Below are 21,054 nucleotides of genomic sequence, written 5' to 3'. Positions count from 1 at the left end.
CTCAGTCATTGTCCTTTTTCCCTATTGCACCATTGTGCAGTGAGAAGCCTGACCTTTCTATTTGGAAATATTTTACGAGATAGTAAATACACATAGGAAACAATCTCTGAAATAGTAGGAGAAATTAGAAGGCCTACATCTGGGCAAGTCATCAAGTCATGCTGGAGAGGCACAAAATAACAATGTGTCAGTGCCTGGAGGTCACCAATGAAAAAAAATATTAAACCTAAAAGGCAATACTTATGCAAGGAAATTTCAGCAAAAGCCAGTAATTTCTCCAGTAGCTAAACAAAATGTGGCTACAAGAAGATAGGTCTCTGCTCCTAAACAGGATTCTTATTTTTTAAACATAAAAAATAAATCACTAGGAGAGTTCCAAAAGATATAGTGTGCCTGGATACAGCAGAAGATTTAGTATTCTGGTATCCCAGACTAAATCAATAACTGGCATCCTATCTGGTCCAGTTATTGAGAGAACATGATTTGCTTTTTCTTTGCATCACTTTAATGGATTTCTTTTACTATTGAATAACACCTCTGTATGAATACTGTTCTAAAGTTTATTTGGGTGAAAATTCCCTTTGTACGGATTATGTACTTATGTAGGATTATATACAGCTGCTTATAGAAGTGCTGTTACTTGTTTCTGTTAAACTCTAGTAACCAAAGTAATAAAAAGCAATGTATTTCACTGCTAACTTCACACAAAGGTTCAGGTAAATATGCAGCCTCTAACTCACTTAAAAAATGGAGCTTCTGAATCTACCCATCCTTATCAGCAGTCAGGGTAATAGAAAAAATTAGAAATGTATAATAGAAGGTAAAATAATATTCTTCATTAATGTACTGGCTTTTAAGTAATTATATTCATTTAAGTACTCTCAGTTAGATTGATAAGAAATTGTCATAGAAATTATGGCTTACAGAACCAAAATTACAGCAGGTTGGTGTGCGTGTATGTTATTCATTTGCTCATATTTTCCCCCTTATCTAACTTGGTATATCTTGGACTGAAACAGTAGTTGTCTGCTGCTTTCTTCAGTCCCAGTAGGCATATTGCCTTTGCCACCAGCAACTGCATTATCCATAATGAAAGCAAAAAGTACTTTTCTCTAATCTTGGGCCCATCTCTAGACAATATTAAGTATGAGTTGCAGCTCTACTGAACAGCAGGCCCACTGCTTTCTTTCACAGTGCTATATATGGCTAACAAAACTTAAGCTATGTGTTTCAGTTCCTTAGAACTGTATAATTTTATTGATAAACTTGTTAGTTGACACATTATTGTTGTCCTTGATGCCTTTTCTGCTTAATCAGTCCCTTTTACTCTGAGCAAAGGAAACTCAATACTATTTACTTTTAAAATCCCTCAGAAGAAATTTTATTTATTTATTTATTTTGTGTTGCGAAGATCTCCATCCATATCCAATGCAACCCTGATGACTAGGGGACATTACAACTCAAGAGAAAGGTCACACTATTTTTTTTTTTTTTCCTGCATTTGGGTGCATTCAAGCATATTCTGACCATCCCCATCTCTTTGATTTTTACTTTCCTTTCCTGAAAAATGCATGCTGTTCTACACATTAGAAACATGCTGTTTCTAATTCTTATTCTTCCTTATTACCACCTTTTGATCATTTCTCCATCTTGATCATCAGTGCAGGTAACGTGTCCCTGTATTTCTTCTCCTTCAGCCAGGTCATTATTTTATCTTATCCCTGTGGTTATGTTGCTTAATGGGCCATCCTTTCCCAGGAATTGGCCCTCCATGTCCTTTTACTCAGTACTATCAATAAATTCTTAGGTAAGCTGGCAGCTTCTTCCATCCTCCTCCAGTTCTAACCTACACTGTAGACTACTGTAATCTCTATCTTCTCTATTCTTCGGACTGTCTTCCATAAAGTCTGTCAGTGTCTGCACACAGGTATCTTTGTTTGGCAGTCACTGTGGCCTTGCAAGTCACCCTACCGCCTGTTCCTTACTTTGGAAAAAATAAAGTACTTTTCTACCCAGAGTACACCAGTGCTTTTCTGCTGTTCAGTTTGATGAGCCATAACATCTCTGCGACTCTGTAGTCCTACTCGAATTTTTGTTCCCTTCTGATTTCTCAAATTGAGTTAAAATAGAAGTTAAAAATAGTGGCTACTAATACAGAGCTTTGATGTGGGAAGTACTGAAATTTTGTCCTTTCTTCTCCAGCCCACTTACCTCCATCCCAAGGTCCTTTTACTCATAGTCTGAGGCAATCCTTTTATAGACGGTATATATAATTTATGCTTTGAAGGGCACATGCTGTCTGTGCAAAGCCTTTCCTACACAGTATTTCTCATACATTTTATTTCACTAAATGACACACACCTAGTATAGAGGAGAGGGGGACTTCCCATGCAGTAGCACTCACCTACACATACTAGTATCATCTGTTTGCTGGCAATATGACTACCGCTGCCTACTGCTTCTTGCCCTGTACCCTCTCTTCTTCGGCAGCCACATGGAGATACAGTGCCACCTTCTCTCCCAGGAGTCTTTCTCTGGCTTTGGCAGAGAGAGACCTGGGCAGGACACAGAGCTGAGCACCCTCTGCTCAACACAACAGGAAAATAGATGATGTCTTTTAGGGAAAAGGGGAACACAGGAGAAATACCATCTGCTTTGAACAAAATGCCCAACAAGAACAGTTTACCAGAAAGACAGTGAAACTGTCTTCTTTACTACTACTGTCTTGGGCAGCTTTTCTGATTTGTTTTTATCCATGATATTGCAATAATAATGACCTGGCTAACAGATGACTGTGGTGCTGATACAGTTCTAGGAATTGAATTTTCCTTCAAATCCAGATGGCAGAAGAACATAACTGAATGCATTTTTAAGCCAATTCATAATGGCCTTGAGCCTATGCTGAACGCTTGTGCAAGGTCCCAACACAAAAGCCCAATATAATATACATATGGTTAACAGGGATTGCCTTAGTGTATTCTGTAGTGTTGGCTGCCATCACTGAGTAAGAACAAAATTAAAACTTCTAGGCACTCCTCACATAAAATGAAAGATTTACAAAAAGGAACCTGCAACTGCCAGTATGAGGTAGTCAACCTGATGAAAAGGTAACAGGAGAGAGACCAAAACAGGTCAACAAACTTTCCTTCATTTTTCTGGGTTTGTTTTTTTGGTGGTTTTGGGTTTGGGGTGGGGTGGGGTGGGGGTAGTTGTGGGGGTGGGGGAGTGGGGCATCGGAGATCTTATTTCTTTTTGTCTTGAGTGATCTTAGATATTCAAAGCATATCCCAAAGTGTCTCTCTCCCATGAATTGGCAGTGTGGGAAGATAACAGTCAGGTATGTCCTTGATCCTTTCATTTATTGGCAAGAAAAAGTGTAACTACTTTCAAGAAAAAAGTGTGAAAGAACGTGGAGCTGAATCATACATTGTACTGTTTAATGTGGCAATGCATCTCTTTCTATTAAGTAAACCTCTAACTATTTTTACACCTTTTGTTCCTTTGTGTCTCATAACATGCTGTGATTCTCTTTGATATTACAAAGTTCTTGCACTATTTTTAAGGCTTAGTTATTTCACTACTGTCCATTTTTTTAAGAAATTACTGCCAGACCTTATTAAGGAACCTTAGCATAGCACCTGTCCTCACAACGCTGTATGTGCATAGCAAATCCAGTTTGTCAAACATAAACCCATCCATGCTACCTTGCTCTCCAAGTAAGGCAACCATTACATGCACTGTAAAGTTGGTGTGAACATGCTTGTATGACCTGAACATTAAATCTACAGTAGATGTGAAGTATTAAGTTATTAAAGCCACAGTGTGAATCTTGGGACCTCCTTCAAACTGGTATCCCAAGGTCTCTAGACCATACTAATAAGCAGCATAGCGTAACATAAACTGATAGGTTGTTTTACAGTCTGTCATGTAACAGGATTTCATTACTTGTTCAACCAAAAATGTAAAAATAATTAATTTTACTCAATATCATTATCGATGAATTATCAAGATATATAGCATTTTTACAGAAACACCAACATATTTTTTTTCTCTGAAGGAAATAAACTGACATTATAAAAGAGAACTGAAAGATAGCCATCCAATAGTAAGAAATAAAGAGAAGTTTGGTAACTTAGCAGATATAAGATCTAAGTTTATTTATTTCTACAACTTTCCAAACACTATAAAAAGCAAGAGAGACAGAGGAATACTGGACATTCCAAATAGAAAGCCTGAAAACAACATACTATTAAACAACTAAAGATTAGTTAAAACTTTGATTGTTGTTTTGTAAAAGTCTGTAAAACTGTCATTGCCAAAGTGGACTCATTGTTAGCCAGTATGTTTAAAGATCACAATGGGATTTCAGCTATTAATAGATTCTTTTTTTGTTATTAGCAGATTCCATAAATATTCTGATTTCCATAAAGGATAAGCAGCCAAAATAATGAGCCTTTTACAAGAACACAAGAGTTTAATAACATTAAGGATCTTGCAATGGTATTCTTGTACAATTTCTTAATTATGATGGTATCCCTAAAAACAGGCTGTATTTATCAATAGCAGTTAGCATCTATAGATAATTTAGTACAGGTAAAGTAATCTAACAGGACAGATCTATATGAATCATCTGTAAGCTGACAAAACATTCAGATTGGATGAGTGGCTCTACCTTGCAATACACCACAATTTTATCATTTAAGGCAAAATAAATTGGCCGAAATGCAGATTTGACTTATGAATTTGGAAAAGTATGTGTGTATAACATAGAAAATAGCATTAATACTATTGTTATAATCGTCAGTAGTAGTATCAGTAGTAGTACTAGTAGTACAGGTTGTAGTAGTGGTAGTAGTAGTGTATCAGTAATATTACCTCCATGAAAACTGATGTGTACGAAGAAAAACATGGGTTTATGTTATGGCAAATAACAAACACACTTATATGAGTTTCAAGAGTAAAAGGTTGTAGAAGACTGTTAAAGATAATGACAGCTTTAATTACTTTTTGTTTCAGCTCCTGATTGGTGGGGGTTTTTTTCAGAAACTTTTTCAGTATTGTTTCTTTTCTTTTGCCTAAAATACATCATGAATCACAACATAATGGGAGTATGAGTAATATTCAAATGACAGACACTTGCCAAGAATGATGTTTCAATCAAAGGTTGGGTTTTTTCTCGGCCTTGTATTTTATGTAAGTATTTAGACCTGACCATAATGACTATAGAGTACTAAAACCTCAAAATTATAAAGTGTTTTGATCATTCTTTCTTAAAGCAGTAAACACCTACATGCTAGAAAAGGTATGGAGAATTATGTCATATTGCTGAAAAATCCTATACCTCTTGCAAGAATCAATTTAATTCTTCATAGAAAAAAAAAAAGTAACACTGATAAGATCACTCCTTCTTTTGTGTCCAAATTACTTCGAAATTTCTGTCTTAGTGTTTTTATAGCCATTATAATACCACTGGTGAAATCTGCAGAAAGGGGAGGTCAGGAAAGAGTTTTTCAGCTCTTCTTATTTTTCTATAGTTTTAATGTCTACTTTTATACACCCATATTTTAGTCTTGGTCATGCAGATGATAGTATTTATAATTATACACTTTTTTGAGAACTTAATTATAGAAATTATCCAAACAGGTTAATGCACTGAAGCATAAAAGGAAAAAATAAAAGTAATTTATAGCTTTTCCTTTCTTTATTCACCCTCAAATTATTATCATCACAGAGAAAATAACCCACAGATATCTACTATGTATGTGCAGCAAGAAATATATCTATAATTAAAAATAATTTAAAATTTAATTAATAAAGTAGGTAAATATCCAAACACAATCTCCATCTAATATCTTAGATACTCATATTAAAACAACACCGAGATTCTTCTCACAGTAGATTTGCTTTTGTGTTTTTCTATAGATAACTGTTGCTACTACATTTACTAATGGTTGTATCCATCCCCCTGTCAGCACAAGTGTAAGTCACTTGTGCCATTATCTACAGCCCGTGAACGTAACGGAAAGTCTCCCTCATCTTCACTGGATTTTGGATTGGGTATTCTTTCGCTATTCCCTTGTACAAGTTGTACAACTACAGATTCACCCATTCTCCCTTTCCCCCAAGAAAACAGCAGGAGACAGGCACGTCCCCGCTGCTGTCTGAAGGATACTGCTGGAAATTCAGTTGGTCCAGTTCAGATTTAATGTGACAACAGCAGGAGTTGTATATGGCAAAGAACAGTTTTCTTTTCTTGCATCCAGATCATTAGAAGAATCTTACTAAGTGGACCATTTCTGACTACCTTTCTATTCACAGTGGACAGCAGAATCTGCATTCCTCATGAGAATTTTAACACTACTTTTCTGGTATTTAAGCAAACAGTACAGGATTGGTTGAGACAGCATCTCACTGTAATATAGGAATTTCTTATTCTGGTAAATTCTGCTTTACTGTTTGTTTGGGGTGGTTTTTGTTGTTGTTTAATTAATTGGATGCTATTTTAAGTTCCTGCTGTGTATTAACCTAGTCATGGGAATTGAATCTATGTCTCTTCTCTATTGCTATGTATCAAATGAGTAAAAGGAACTGGAAAGAGCTGAACATTCCTTAGTAAAAGCCACGCAGCTACAAAAGCTGAGCTAAAGCAGCACTTGATTAAAAGGAGGCTGAAGTATCCAAGGACAGCTTAGCAAAAGATGAAATTGTTTGTTTACTTACTGTATGGGAAAGAGTAACAGGCCAAGAGGCCAGCGCTCCTAGACATCAATAGCATAGTTGGTTCATTTTTCTGTTTCGTACCTAGTCTTATGAATATGCAGGACTAACTGCATGTAGTTGCAATACTTTCAGAAATGAAACCAGAGTTTTTCTTGCCCATTTCACTGCACAACAGTGTGGTGGTTAACCCTTCTTTCACTTAACACCATCAGCCACACAATTCTATCCATTCTCTAGCAAAATTCTCTTACATAACCATAACTGCTATGCTCTACATCATATAAGACCTCAATTTTTGCTGGAAGAACAAATCCCAGAAGTCTCTGATTGGTTTCCACTTCTGAAATCTGAATACAGAAATCAGGGGTTTTTTTAAATCAGGGGTTTTTTTTACTTTTCATTATTCCAAGAATGAAAAGGCAGATACAGGTGAAGGATACATTAGAGACCATGAAAGTGGTCAGAAATGCATCTCCTAATGATGTCCATCAGGAACACCATATCCTAAAAAATTAAAATGAAAACCAAAACTCTTCAATGTTACAGATCGTGCTTCACAGTCAAGTCATGCCATAATTCCCTCAGTTCAACTGAAACATCATGTTTTCAGCTGAACTGTGGGGAATGGAATTTTTCCTTCATTGTAAGGGGTCAAAGTGCATTTTCTCTCCTCATAATCTGGCTCTCAACCAGCAAAAAGACCTGAAGGGGACAAATTAATCCTGTTATTAGAACCAAGGAGTAGTAGAGAGGAGAAGTGGGAGAGTCTAGAGGGAAAAAGGCGTCTGGATGAAGCTTGAGAAGGGACAGGGCATAAAACTTAGATGTGGACAGGCCAATACGCATAATGGCAGCTAACACCTGCAACTGTATAAATTTCCACTGTTCTGGATCTAGTTATCTCAGAGGGGAAACCTGTTTTGAACAGGACTGTGTTCACTAAAGATCCCTGATGGAAAACAAAATGGATTACTTGAGAGAGATAGTCCAAAGAGGCAGTGTGGGAGACATGCATGTACATTGTAGTTTGCTCTGCAGTCTTCCTATAAATACATGCAAAACTCACCTTTCATCAGTGCTAAAAATATAAAATGATGCTTATGGTGATATGCAAATTATTTTCATAAACTAACCCAGTAAGTACTTTGCATGGAATGACACAGATAAACCAATACGAACCTGGCAGATACGGAAAATATTTCAGGAATATTCCTTTGCATTTGAGAGATACATAATTTAGACAAAGAAAGCATATCTATCATTTCCAAGCACTCATCTAGAACCCATTACAGCGAGATTTCTATGTTTTGAGATTTCTATGCCTGGAGTTACAAACTGTCTATATTTTTTTCATGCTTTCTCTGTTAGGTTATGTTCTCATTTCACTAGCACATTTCGTAAGCGCAGTACCTCATTGTGAAGCCTTTCTAGATTAGAGTATCCACATTCCAGCTGCCTTGAAGTCTACAGTAGTGCTGAATCTCTCATAAAGCATCTCGGTAGCTTAAACAATACCTTTCCTAGAGCTCCTCTCTAATTTACAGTTCATCCATTCAGGGTCATCTGATCAATAGAACAAGCAGAAAAAGATTTTCAAAATATTTTGTAAGAATCACTTTTTACTTTAGAAAGCAAAAGAGATACTCAGATCCAAGTAGAACAAATACTCATATTGCTTGCCTTCATTTTCTTACTGGCCATGATGCTCATGAGATTCATATCTGTGTCACTGCAACTTTTCTTGTCATATCTACTGAGCTGAACTCCTCCAACATGCCTTCTTTTGGAAATATTAGTATTTCTTGACTATTGTGTTAAGTATCCTTATGTCCTCTTCCCTTTTAAGCTGGATCCTTTTTTATCTACTTTTCTGTGTGTCTCTAAAGATGTGTACCAAAATTTTAATGACTTTAATAATTTTTCAATAACTTCAATTCCCTCTTCTGAGTGGGTGCTTCCATGTACCTCTCCCCAGATTGTAAAAAAGTTGAGCCAAGCTGGATTTTGCAGCTTCAGACACAGTGTTATTCTAAAACACTGTTCTGCAGCTGAGAGGCATTTGGACTAGTCACTTTTCATTGTCTTCCCTGTGTGTTTTACAGGAATCCAGACAGCAGAGGAGTGAATCTAGAGGCACTGAAGGACTCAATATTAAGTCAGTTTAATATAACCAAAAAATTCATAAATTGTACATAATTACCTAAAATCTCAAATTCTTACAACTGAGTACTGTTATTTTAAATCATTACCATTTATACCCGGATGCTTTTTGTTTAAAATATTCTAAATACAGGCATAAGCAATTCTGAGCCAGGTCAAAATGTAGACTTCATTTGGTCTCTGGCCAAGAAATTAGTTTCCTGGGCTGTCTGAAAAAATCTGTTCATCTGCTTTTTAGTTAATCCTAGAGTAAAACTATCAACAACAAAACCCTTTCCTATTATAACAAAATTCAAAGCTACCTCAAGATATAGCATAAAAATCATCACCTGTGAAAACAAAATTAAAAACAAAAGGTCACAAGAGGAAAATCAGGTTGAGAAATTATGCATGTAAAATAAAGTGAGGAGTACTTCAGGAATGTTGAGCAATCAAAGCTCTATCCAGAACTTTTAAAAATAAAAGCTGCTCACTAGAAGCTTTGTAAAGATGGCTGCTAAACCTTGCTTGTTTAAAGGTAGGCATATGAGTTCTTAGGCAGTATTTTTAGAGAAATTTCCTTCCCTCACTTGCTTAGCTTCTCAACTTGTGATTCTATTGATGTAAAAATTTCTTTAATCGTTCAGCTGAAAACCATCGATTTCAAAGACCCACAAGACTTAGAATGTCTTCAGACACAGGAGAAAAACAAGAACTAATTTTTTTCCTGTATCATACAATAGAGAAAAAAGACTCCTTGCTCCTTTTTTTTCCTCTGTTCCTGATCACTGTTTGCTAAAACCACACATAAATTTCCATTGTCAGTCAGCTGCAGCAATAAAATAATTTATCCTGCCCTGTCGCATTCAGAAGAATGAGATGTGGCATTCAAGACCAGATGCAGAACATCTTCCTTTTCAATTTTATTTAAAGATTAAAAAGTAAATTATTAAATCTTTGAGACACAAATTAATTTAATTAGAATCACAATAACCACCATCATTTTCTCGCTCTATATTATATATTCTATTTCAGCAAAACTATAAAGGTTTTGTTGTTTAGATATTTTTTGCATTTGGTAAATGTTCACTTCTGTATTAGGTATTCTTCCCTGCTTGTCTGGCTCTATCTTCAAGGATGCCAATGTAGTCATACACATACATCAGGCCTTTATCATTCTAAACTGTGTAGAATCATGTATGCATATGTAAGTATGGCTTACAACCAATTGAACAAAGCTGCCAGACCTTAACCTATTTTCCCTATATGCATAAGCTCACACATGATTTCTAAACATATAGTAGTACATAATTATGAAATTATATTGGCCACATATATACATTGGTAGACCATCATGCTCACAGTGGAAAAAACACTAGCAGGTAGGCTTTCACTTTAAATGTTTTGTTATGTAGTCTTTTTTTTAGGTGAAACATTAGGACTAGTTTATGGATCTGCATTCAGAAGCAGTTAACCAGTGATCGAAATGATTTATCTTTTGATGGAGAACCTCTGATATAGCAACAAATACCACAGTGTTAACATAATGGGAATTAAATTGTCAATTGATCATGATGACCCTCAGAACTAAATCTAAAATAGAACATGGAGACTGAAGTCAAAATGTCTCAAGAGAAGGAGACTTGTCCAATTCCTGTATGAAATAAACTTTGCACTGTATTTTCATAGAAGTAATATTCTTTTGTTTAATTTATTCATTATGTTTGGTATTTCCTATGACAGTTCACCGTGATGTGTTCTGTAACTCACTTAGGTTACAACTTCCTTTGACATCATGCGTACTAAGTCTGATCCCTGCTGAAGAATCTTCAATCATAAGAATCCTAAGAATTAACGTTCATGAGCCAGGTATAGATAAACATGGACCTTTATACTTTTTTCTGATGTGCAGAACATCTCTAAAAGTGTAAAGTCATATAGTTACACATGATGTGCAGACTTCAGAACAACAGAATAAAACTGCTTTTGAATAAAACATGAAAAAGTGTATTGAGCCATTGCCACTTTTACTATTATTTTTTATTCCCTCACCTTAACATGAAGAACAATGTCCACAATGAAAATCACATTTGCTGTATAACTAAACTGAAGAGAAATACTAAGTTTTTTTCTGAACATTTATGTGAAAGAGGTTACATACCAGAGTAATTTTAAGGGATTTCTTTTGTTAACAGCTTAGCAGCTCTATCACAATAATAGTGCAATTCAAATGAACTCAATAAATGCACACAGAGCAAACTCATTAGATGTTAAGCTAGCTGAATAACACTGGGTACTTAGAAACCGATGTGACAAGCTGTCCACGATAAAAATCTAACCAAACGTACATATAAAAAAATAAGTATATAATAGTAGGATTTTGCATACATGTAGTATTTTTCTGTTCTATAGCAACAATAACAAGTACATCTTTGAGACACCCTAGTGGAGTTAAGTATTCCTGTATTACAGATAGGAAATTTTAAAGGGAAAAAGTCTTAGTGACTTTCCCAAAGTACTGATATTAATTTTGAAACTTACAACTTACGATTTTTCAGTTTCTGAGTCTGAGATTTTTATACTGTATTACAGAACTTTGTCTTGTTTAATAAATAGAAGCATTCTGTGCTACCAACTTAGCTATAACTCGTATTCTTTTCTGGAGGAACTTACAACTAAGATGACATTTTAAGACTGCTGTATGTGCCCATATGTTGAGATTTGAATTTGTTTGCTGTACTAAGGCATCACATTGTTGAATGCCACCTTGCTTCATTCTCACCACTCACCAAAGACTTAAAGGTACTTCTTGATTAGCAGCATTGCCATAGATACAAAACCCACACCTTTCCTTTGTGTTCTCTACCAGTTTTTCCCAATTGTAGTTAGGTGGAATCCTCTGGCGAAACCCCACTTGTGTAGAATTTATTTTGGGCTCTCACAGTCCTATTCACGTTTATGTGGTGCCATAGAAAATGATAGAAACAGAAAAGCAGCTAAAACCCTACTCAGCATTTGAAACATGAACACTGTACATCTTCACTTTGCTATTATCCATATTGCTAAGACTATGAATTGCTTATAAAAATTATTTTTTAATGAGCTTCCTAAATAGCTGACCAGTTCTATGGTAACCCAAGAGATCAGAAAAGCTCTGGTGGACCCATTACAGTCTCTTGTGTGAATAATACAGAGTTAATAAAGTAATTAATAAATAATTTTAAACATTATAATTGTGTATTAAGTAGAGAAACTAAAACAGTTCCAAAGGAGCCATTCCATCCTCAGACAAAAAAATGTGAATTTTTTAATTTTCTCTAAGGCATACATTTGCCTTAAAAAATAAAAACAAAGCTAATAAATTACATTTTAGAACTCTATTTAAAGACACTCATGGAGAGACACTGACAAAACTCAGGAAATTCAAATGTGGAAGTAGAAACATAAATGTAAAAGGGGTGTAATTCATGCCATTATACCTGTTTGAAACAATTTGTGTGAGTTAAGGATAGAGTGCCAGCATAAACTTTGAATTTATTGGCTTTTGTTGCTTTAAATCAGACCCTTCACATTACTTAAACATAGTTTTTGTATTTAATATTCAGAGTGATAGAACACGTACATTTGGCTGCAGATAGATACATAATTCATGTTGGTAGGAAGCATACCTTATAACACTTAAGTGGTTTATTAAACTTGTTTCATCTGATATGGGATAAATTCTGTAATTGACAGCAAGTCATAGGCAGATCCTACATCTATCATATTTAAGATTACCTTGTGTTATAGAAACTATTCTACTTCGGCCTCTCAAGGGCTTTTTTTTTTCCTGGAGAGAAAGCATATGAAATATGTTAATGTTGTTTTAAAATGACTTAAACCTGAACTCCTACATGAAATTAGTTTAGTGGTCTCAGCTCAGTCCCTAGCAGACAGTTGAGTACACACGTAATTTGGCAACAGTCAGTAGGACCAGCAGCCTCTGATCTAAAGAGACCTGGCAACGAGCCTGCAGGGGCTGCATGACCCCTTATTTTAGGGACCATGATCTGAAGTCAGAAGGGTCATGTTGTACAGGGAGAAGTTATTTCTGTACTCCTTGCTCCCTCTCTAGTTCATAGTTCATAGTGGAATTATTTGAAATTACCCCACCTATTTGATGAACACGGATAGGAAAAAGACAATAAAGAGGATTGTCTCCCAGGCAGTGGATTCCACTCAGATCTACTGACACTAGAATTTTCTTCCAAGTCTTCTATGATTGCTGCCATGTGTATAGCTTTACCAGTATGGACTGGGAAGAAGCAATGGAGGAGGACTTAGGGTGGAGCAGGCTGCAACTAGATTGTTGTGTTACAAGCATCTTGACGTCTAACATTTCTCTTGTTGTCTGCATCATAATGGATTGCAATGCTAATAGCCAGCACTACACCGGCTCTCTGCTCCTGCGGTTGACTTTTGATAACTACAGAGTGATATTTTAGGATGGAAGTTCTAACACTAACCAGGCATGTCTAAAATAAGTAGATGGGTCAGGGTGACTAAAATGTCATAAAGATTGTGACACAGTACTGGTTAACTCCCCTGTTTTTAAAAGAATGTATAAAGGTAGATTATCGAGTAGGTGAACACCTTCTAGTATTTTTGCTTCAACTGCAGTTACTTGTTTCTTTGGCAGTCATGTTGCATCAGCCTGGAATAATGATAAGTTAATTTTTCTCAAACTTCTGCACATCATGGTCATCACCAAGACAAGTGGAACCTCACTGCTAAGATCTCTCCATAGTAAATATACTATTAACCTACTTTCTGAGGTGAGATTATCCCAACTTTCTTAAAGATTTTCAAGAATGCAGCTGTTCATGCTCACATCTGAAGTGCCAACTCGTATTTTAGATGATAACAACAATGAAAATGCACACAGCAGTTATACTGCAGTTGTGCTAGTTCAAGCTCACTGCTAGTGAAGGTAGATGTGCTACACTACTAACTCGTAAAACTATGTGTGAAATACATATGTGTGAAGCACAATCACAGCTTCTGGAAGCAATTTAAAGACAAGAATGAGAAGGCATCTGAGCTATGATTGGGAATTCTACTTCTCTTCTTTTGCCATTAATTACCTCTTTCCCAGGAAAAGATGTGCCAGTACATATAGGTCTTGTACAGCAACAGGCACAGAAGGATACAAGCTGTATAAATTGGTGAAAGTACATCAACAGTTGGGCTAGACAGGTAAAATTTCTGTTGATGGTAGTATTTGTTGCAGATGCCTTTTTCTTCATTTTTCCTGGAAAGAAATGACATACTTAGAGGAAGTTCTCAAGAGTTCTTTATAAAGGTTGTTACAAGCTACAAAATAAAGAAGACTTCAAGCAAATACTGAAATGTTCACTTTGGGAGTCATTTAATGAGCAAACTGTCATGAGTACTTCCGTCTGGATATGTGATAGCGTGGATATATCTGGCTACCTGAGCGTTTCCCTTTGCATTTGTGCTAGGTTCCCTTGCTCTGAGGTTTTTATTTGACTAGTTCCTCATTGCATCTCTGCAGAATCAGGTTACTCAGGTAAGAATTATTCTATGATGCGTTTAGTGACTTTTTTAAGTTCATCATTTATAAGGTACAGACATTTTCAGAGATGTGGGGTTTGGATTGCAGGAGAGTAATTGAGTTTCTGGTTGGTTTTGCCTTTCTGTTCGTGCTTTTAAAGTCTCAGACCCTGAATGGACACAGGGTGCCGAAGGTCCTGGTATACAGCATCAGTCTGGATGGCACTGTAATGAACTGTTTTGTAAGCAAACAATAAAAAAGTTCACGGTAAAGTTGTTAGTGGAGCTTCAGGGTCTCATTCCATAAACTTTAGTGACAGCAGTAATCCTTTTTCACATTAGTAACTTTAAAAACAGCACAGACCACTCAGGAGACTAAATTTTGTGGAAGTAGACCTCAGGTGAACATCCATCTCCTCCGTTAAATAGATAATTATTGTAAAAATCATATAATAAGAATAATATTCTCAAATTTTTGAAACATTTTAGAATGTCCTGCAGTTTTCTCTAATTGATGCTAAATTTTATCAGAGCAGCAAAATCAGATATTAGCTACTTTTCTCTTAACAGTCCATTAAAAAAATCTTGAAAAGGAGCTTGGCACTTGAAGAAATCAAAATTCTTAAGGACAAGTCAGGCTGAAAGCCTACGGAAACACTTGTTTCTTTTTATTCTGTATCAAATCAAGACAATGTTAATGATCTGGGATGGGAGGGAGAAGGGATTGATCATTAAATAAACCAATAGCACATTCGCATTATGCCATTCAGATGGTACAATTCAGTGTTCGAATAAAGGGATTACTGAGACAAAGCTCCTGAAGGAGTAACCTGGTTGGCCTTGAGATATGACTGGCAAGTGGAAAGAGGCTTGGAAGTGTCAGTCCAGTGCACGATTCCAGTTGAAGTAAAGAAGTAAAGAAGTTGCAGTCCTACAGTCCTCACTAAAGAAGTTACATTACTCAGAAAATGTGTCCAGCTGTGATGTTGCTCCTTCAGGGCACCAAAAGAAAAGGGAAAATTTCAGTCTATTAGACAGATTAAAAGTGACAGATTTGTTATCCTCCCAAAGCAGACAATCTTTTTTGGCTCTAAAGTAAGGACTGATGTAAAGATTAAGATAATCCTCATTTCTTTTGAGGATATAGCATAAATATTTTGCAAATAAAATACTTCTAGAATTTTTTTACCATTGTAGCAGCAGTTCACACAGATGATTCTTTTCCACCGGGATGCAGAAAACATGCTTTTTTCATATTGTGCCTCGCTGTTGATCCAAAAGACCTCCAAAGTTAGTGTTAGAGAAACAGACACAAATCATCTAATACACAGCAAATTTCCACTGGCACCATGTTTCATATGGATGTGTTTTGGATCTAGTTTAACAACGGTAGGATTGCTTTGATGTTACTGGCTCTTGGCCCTAGCCTAAGAGGTGGTGAAAGATCTTCTCTCCTCTTATTGTGACCACAAAACGCTCAGCAAACCCCAGACTCCCACTGGCCTCAACAGAAATGCAGAAATTCATAACACTTAACACTTTCCAGGATTGGGCCCAGATGGATATGACCAGTTGTCAGTTAATTTTATTGCTTTTCAGCAGTTGTGAAATATACACCATGATATGGCTTTTTTGAACAGCTGGAAAATTGTGTTGTAACTAAAATTCCGTCATTCAGCTTTCCATGGAATGCATTTTGCTCTGAGACCAGACCTGAGAGACTAAATAGTGGCTGGATACAACCTCAACATAGTCATAAATGTCACAGTATTTGGAAGGGTGGGATGTTGCTTTAGGACAAGTAATTTTTCAGTTACAATAACTTTACTTTTATTGCATTTTATGTATAAAATACAGAAAAATGAAATTATAAGATGTTTAACATCTTTTTTATGGTGTGATTAGGCATTGTATGCACTCTTAACTTTTCTGATTATAAATCCTGAGGGGTTTTCCCTTGTGAGCCAAATTCTACTATCTTTACTAATCTCAATGGGCTGTTGAATTAGCCTCCAAAGTAACTTTGGTGGGACAAATTCCTGTTACCAATAATCTCATGTAAACTGAAAGCAATCCTATAATTAAAATTATACCAAAAGCAGAATTCGGCCCAGTGATTTGAAAGACAGTCAGGCACTTTTTGCCCAGCAGTATTTGCCCTTGAACACTTTGTTTTCTTATTACATTCAGAACCACAGTCCTGTGTGTGTTAACATGTCCTGTAGAATTGAGTGAACAGGGAAAGACTGTGATAAGTAATGTTTATGACTTCCATTATTACAAAAGTTGTCACCCTTCATTTCCCATGGAAGTCAATGGAAGCTGAATGTGTTGGAAAGAAAGCTGGCACTAGGTACCCACTAAGTTACGTTCCAATGCATTGCAAAGCACAGATGGAAAGGGATTACAGCTAAATAAAGGCTGGTCAGCTACCATACAAATTAGAGATGAAGATATGACTAATTTTGTTTATAGTATTAACAATGGTCTGGGCAGTGGTTTTGAAGACCTCAAACTGTCAGTTTTGAGGAACAGCAGTGCCTTTTTAAAAATCTGTCATAGCACCCAAGTTGCTTGTAACATTGAAATTATTTCTTACAGTAACGAAATTATCTGCCAAGGCTTTTCAGCCTGGTTATGTGACATAGTGCTGGAGTATAGAATAACACTTATAAGCAACAAGTCCAGTTGTAGGCTAAGAAGTGATTTTTCAGCCTTTTCAATGCCTCTGGCTTTGCTGTCTCAGAATGTAGGTGCATAGAGTCTAAAAACATAACCTTGAGCACTTAGAAAGCATTAGCTATATCCAGAGTTATGGATTTGGCATTTAACATAGTTCTTTAGCAAAATTCACCTGAATTCAATGGGATGCACCTTCTATTCTCCTGAAGGACTGATTCGGTTGAAGGTAATGTAAGTTTTGAATGAGGAAGAGATTCAGTAGTTACCACCTGAAATGTGCTGCAGAGGATTTTTGAAATACAGGATTTAACATTTTATGACTGTTAACATTTTTATATTGTAGTGTATTTCACTTCCTCGAAAGTGATTTTAATTTTCATGAAAATTAGAAGATTGACTGCATTACAAGCTGTTTGCTATGTAACCACAAAACTATTGCAGGATAAAAGGCAGGTAAAGAATGTTCCACATTGCAACAGAGCCATGCTTAAGCTCTATCCAGAAGACACTGACATTCTTAACACTTTTTTAACATGAAGATCTTACATAAACTCATACATTTGTTGAATTTTTCATGCATGAACAGTAATTTTGAAGACAATGACCTGAATCATATTCACAAATACAGCACGCAGGTAAGCACTGAAGGATGATTTAATCTTTGTCAAGATATAAACACTTTTTTTTTATTTTATCAGAAAAATGGGCAGGTTTCATTTCAAGATTTTCCACATAAAATACACTGTTAAGTGTAAGCTACTGCATTTACGTGTTGTAACCAATATTATGCATACACACAAGAAATTGAGTATCTTGCTTTATCACCTAAATATTAAACTACTATGGGGCAAATTCTGAAGTTTTTTCCAAAGGTCAAATTTTCACTGAATAAATGCTGAACAAGAACTTTAAACTATCACTTCATTAGTAATTGTGTTTGTTTACTTCTAACATGTGTGCTACTGACATTTTAGATTTACCTGAAAATGCCTGGCAGAACAGAACAGTTTACAGTCGCAGAATCTCACTGGTATGGAGAGGTCTTTGTGAAGATTTTTCTGTTTTTTAAAATCTCAAAAAGCCAGGTTTATTCTGTCTCTTTTTCATAAAAGCAGAACCCTGCAAGGATCCCTGGCAGAGATTTCCTCTGGCCACTGTGTGACAAGGAGCAAGACTCCAGACCCCTGCTAGCCAGCAAAGGAAGGAGGAATTCTGAGTTTCTGGCTCCCCTGAGACTGGCAAGAGGTGAGGGATAATAAAATTTTTGGCTGCACTTTCACTACACTGTCTTCAGTGTCTTTTGACCACTCTGGCTCTTACTGTAAGACCACTGGAGCTATGCTGCCACCAGCATGTAAAAGCCCTCTGGGTTTTGAAAAGTGCTAGCACCAAACCTGCACTTCTGTCTTTCACTGGAGAGGTACCCTTCTCCTGATGAGCATATTTCTGTTCCTGAAGGCAGCAAGGTGATCTTCTAGGAAACTTGTTTTTAAAGGTTTTATTTATTCTGTATGCACTAAAATGTCTCCTTCTTTCATGGTGTCAGAGCCAAACTTTGGGTGAATTATTTCATGATAGTAATCAACAAATCAGCTGGTAAACAGAAAATATTAGATAGCCACAGACTTTATCAAAATAATTACACATGATAGAAAGCATTGATGAGACATCAAAAAAGGTATAGTCTTCAAGAGTAAGCAATTTGATCAAAAAACTTGTATTTGTTTCTTATTTTCTGTTTTAAATGCACTTACTAAAAAATGAACTCTGCAGAGAAATACACTTGAAAGGTCCACCTGCAAAAAATGCAAAAATGCAAAGGATACAGCCTCAGTGTGTTATTTTTCAGAATGTAGCATGCACTTTACTATAAGATCATTGCAGCATATCACATACACTTGACATATTTGTTTATAAATCCTACTTCATTTTTCTGTAACAAGGAATGCAGATGCAAAACCACATTGAGATGTCTTTCGACAGCTGATGGCTTTTAAGAGCATCCATCAGATTATCTTTGTGAATCTCCCATGTGTACAGGATTACTGATGATCTTTATTTGTCTAATCATTGCATGTACCATATTCTTTAAGTAGGAAGCCATTTTTAATATTATTTCTTACAAGGAACTTCCACAGCTGGGACAGATAATTATTACCTTCAGTTCCAATCCTTCAGCCAGGATGGGTGTCACACCTCAAGCAGGAGCTTTATATATTTATGTATTTGCCTGGAAATATGCACCAACAAGGTACCTATTTTATAATCTCCTTTTAAAAAGGGACTAAAGTCCAAATGAAATGTTTATAAACAACTTGAGCATAAAAACAGTAGTCCCACAAAAATATTACATTATCCATGAAGTAACAAATAAAAGAAATTACATCCTTCTGTGTACAGTACACCCCTTTCCAGCAGCACACAATCCCCTTTGACAGAGGTGAGCACGGCAGCACACTGGGGAAAGGTGACACTCCAAGGCTGGCTCAGAGGCACTGCAAAGGCAGTGGGTGCTCACAGAGGGTGGGCCTGCCAGCAGAGAGAGTTTTGTACCATGAGCTGTTCAATGCTGTCACCTCCATAGGTCCCAACTGCATCAGCACAGTGTGTACATGTACTCAAGACATTCTTATTTCCTTCTGCATCCTGTCAGGACAAAAATATGATAAACTAGCATCAATTCATATAAACTGTACCATTTAGTGATGAGAAAAGGTCACTTACAGTACTTTCTAGCACCTGTAACTGGAAGAACTTGTGGAGTAGACTGAAGATGGAGTGGCTACCACAGCTGGAGACACAGCTGGAGACTGTGATTCTGGTGCAGAATCTCTGGTACCCAAACTGTACCATACAGATGTGTATCACAAACTTTTACAGGCTGCTATAGTCTGAGGCACAGCCCACATTTTTGCACTCAGAAAATCTGTATGCTTAGATATACACTGTACACAATTTTGTCCCACAGCAGTGCAGATTTTTAGTAGTAAGACAGTGTACTGAAAAGTACAATAATTTCCCAATTTTTCAAGAGATATTTGTGGGCTTAACAAGAAAAAGTGATGGAGCGCAGTCAGTGCAGTTAAGTTCAACTCTAAAAAGTCCTGCTTGTCTATTCCCAATCTCCTGTCTCACCCTCCTTGTCTGCCAAACTCTGGCACTTATGTGGACTTAGAGTCAGGTGCACACGAGATTCTTAAAGAGTGTCCAGGTAAGTGATTCTTTGCCTCATACAGGTGTTTAGTGCAGCAGCTCCACTGCGCTAGAAATAATGATAGAAAGCTCCTGACACACGGAACTGCAAGATCTGCAGGCTGTAGTGTATTTTAATGTGCAGTTGAACCAGGCTTCTAACTGTAAATTGTGCTGCCAGTTACTTTGTTCTTTGGAGTACAGTTCAGCACAGACAGGTGCTAAAGGAGGCTTCAGGCAGCAGTTGCAGGCAGGGTTAAAGAAAGGAGACTTTTCTCAGCTGATTGATACTCCTTCCCACTTTCTGAAAGCAGCTGGCCCCTTAAGGGACTGAATCAGATAGCCATAATTACTATATCAAGGCAAAGGAATTCCTTAGACAGAACAGACTGGTGTTTTCTCCAGCCAGCTTCACCTCTCCCTCTTGAAAAGGAGTGCTTAGCCTGCGGCACATCCAAAGCCTAAGCGGAGCTCCCCTTCCCTGCTCCTTTGGTCAGGGCTCTTAAGAGTTTAATTTCCAGTAGCCACAGTTCCCAAACCTTGCCTCAAAATGCAACAACATTGCCATGTGAAATTAAAGAATTGTAAATGGAGGCAAAACGTCCAACAGAGTCTGAAGGGGACAGTACAGTTGTTGCCAGTGGATCAGAGAGGATCGTGGTGTGACTCAGGTAGGAACTCCAACTTAATCCAACCTCCTGCTCAAAGCAGTGAAGTGTGGGAACCTTCTGCCTTACAGAGGAATTCTCATTGTATTTCATTCCACCC

General features: G+C 36.7%; 1 protein-coding gene across 3 annotated transcripts in view; it reads right to left on the bottom strand.

The window, feature by feature from the left end:
• Positions 1-3,340: 3,340 nt before the first annotated feature.
• Positions 3,341-21,054, bottom strand: part of LOC308056467 (uncharacterized protein) — a 56,849-nt gene continuing 39,135 nt past the window's right edge. For 2 of the 3 annotated variants that reach the window (XR_013924843.1, XR_013924844.1), the window contains exon 3: positions 3,341-19,740. Coding sequence is in view for 1 of the 3 variants with exons in the window: in XM_080371912.1 (XP_080228038.1) it covers positions 18,801-18,890; positions 19,648-19,740 (183 nt within the window). In the remaining 2 variants the exon portion in view is untranslated. The remainder of the gene's footprint in view (positions 19,741-21,054) is intronic. The other variant, XM_080371912.1, reaches the window with a different exon arrangement.

The sequence above is a fragment of the Falco punctatus genome, assembly GCF_963210335.1.
Source record: "Falco punctatus genome assembly, chromosome: Z".
NCBI lineage: Eukaryota > Metazoa > Chordata > Aves > Falconiformes > Falconidae > Falco > Falco punctatus.
This window is presented reverse-complemented; position numbering and strand designations above follow the sequence as displayed.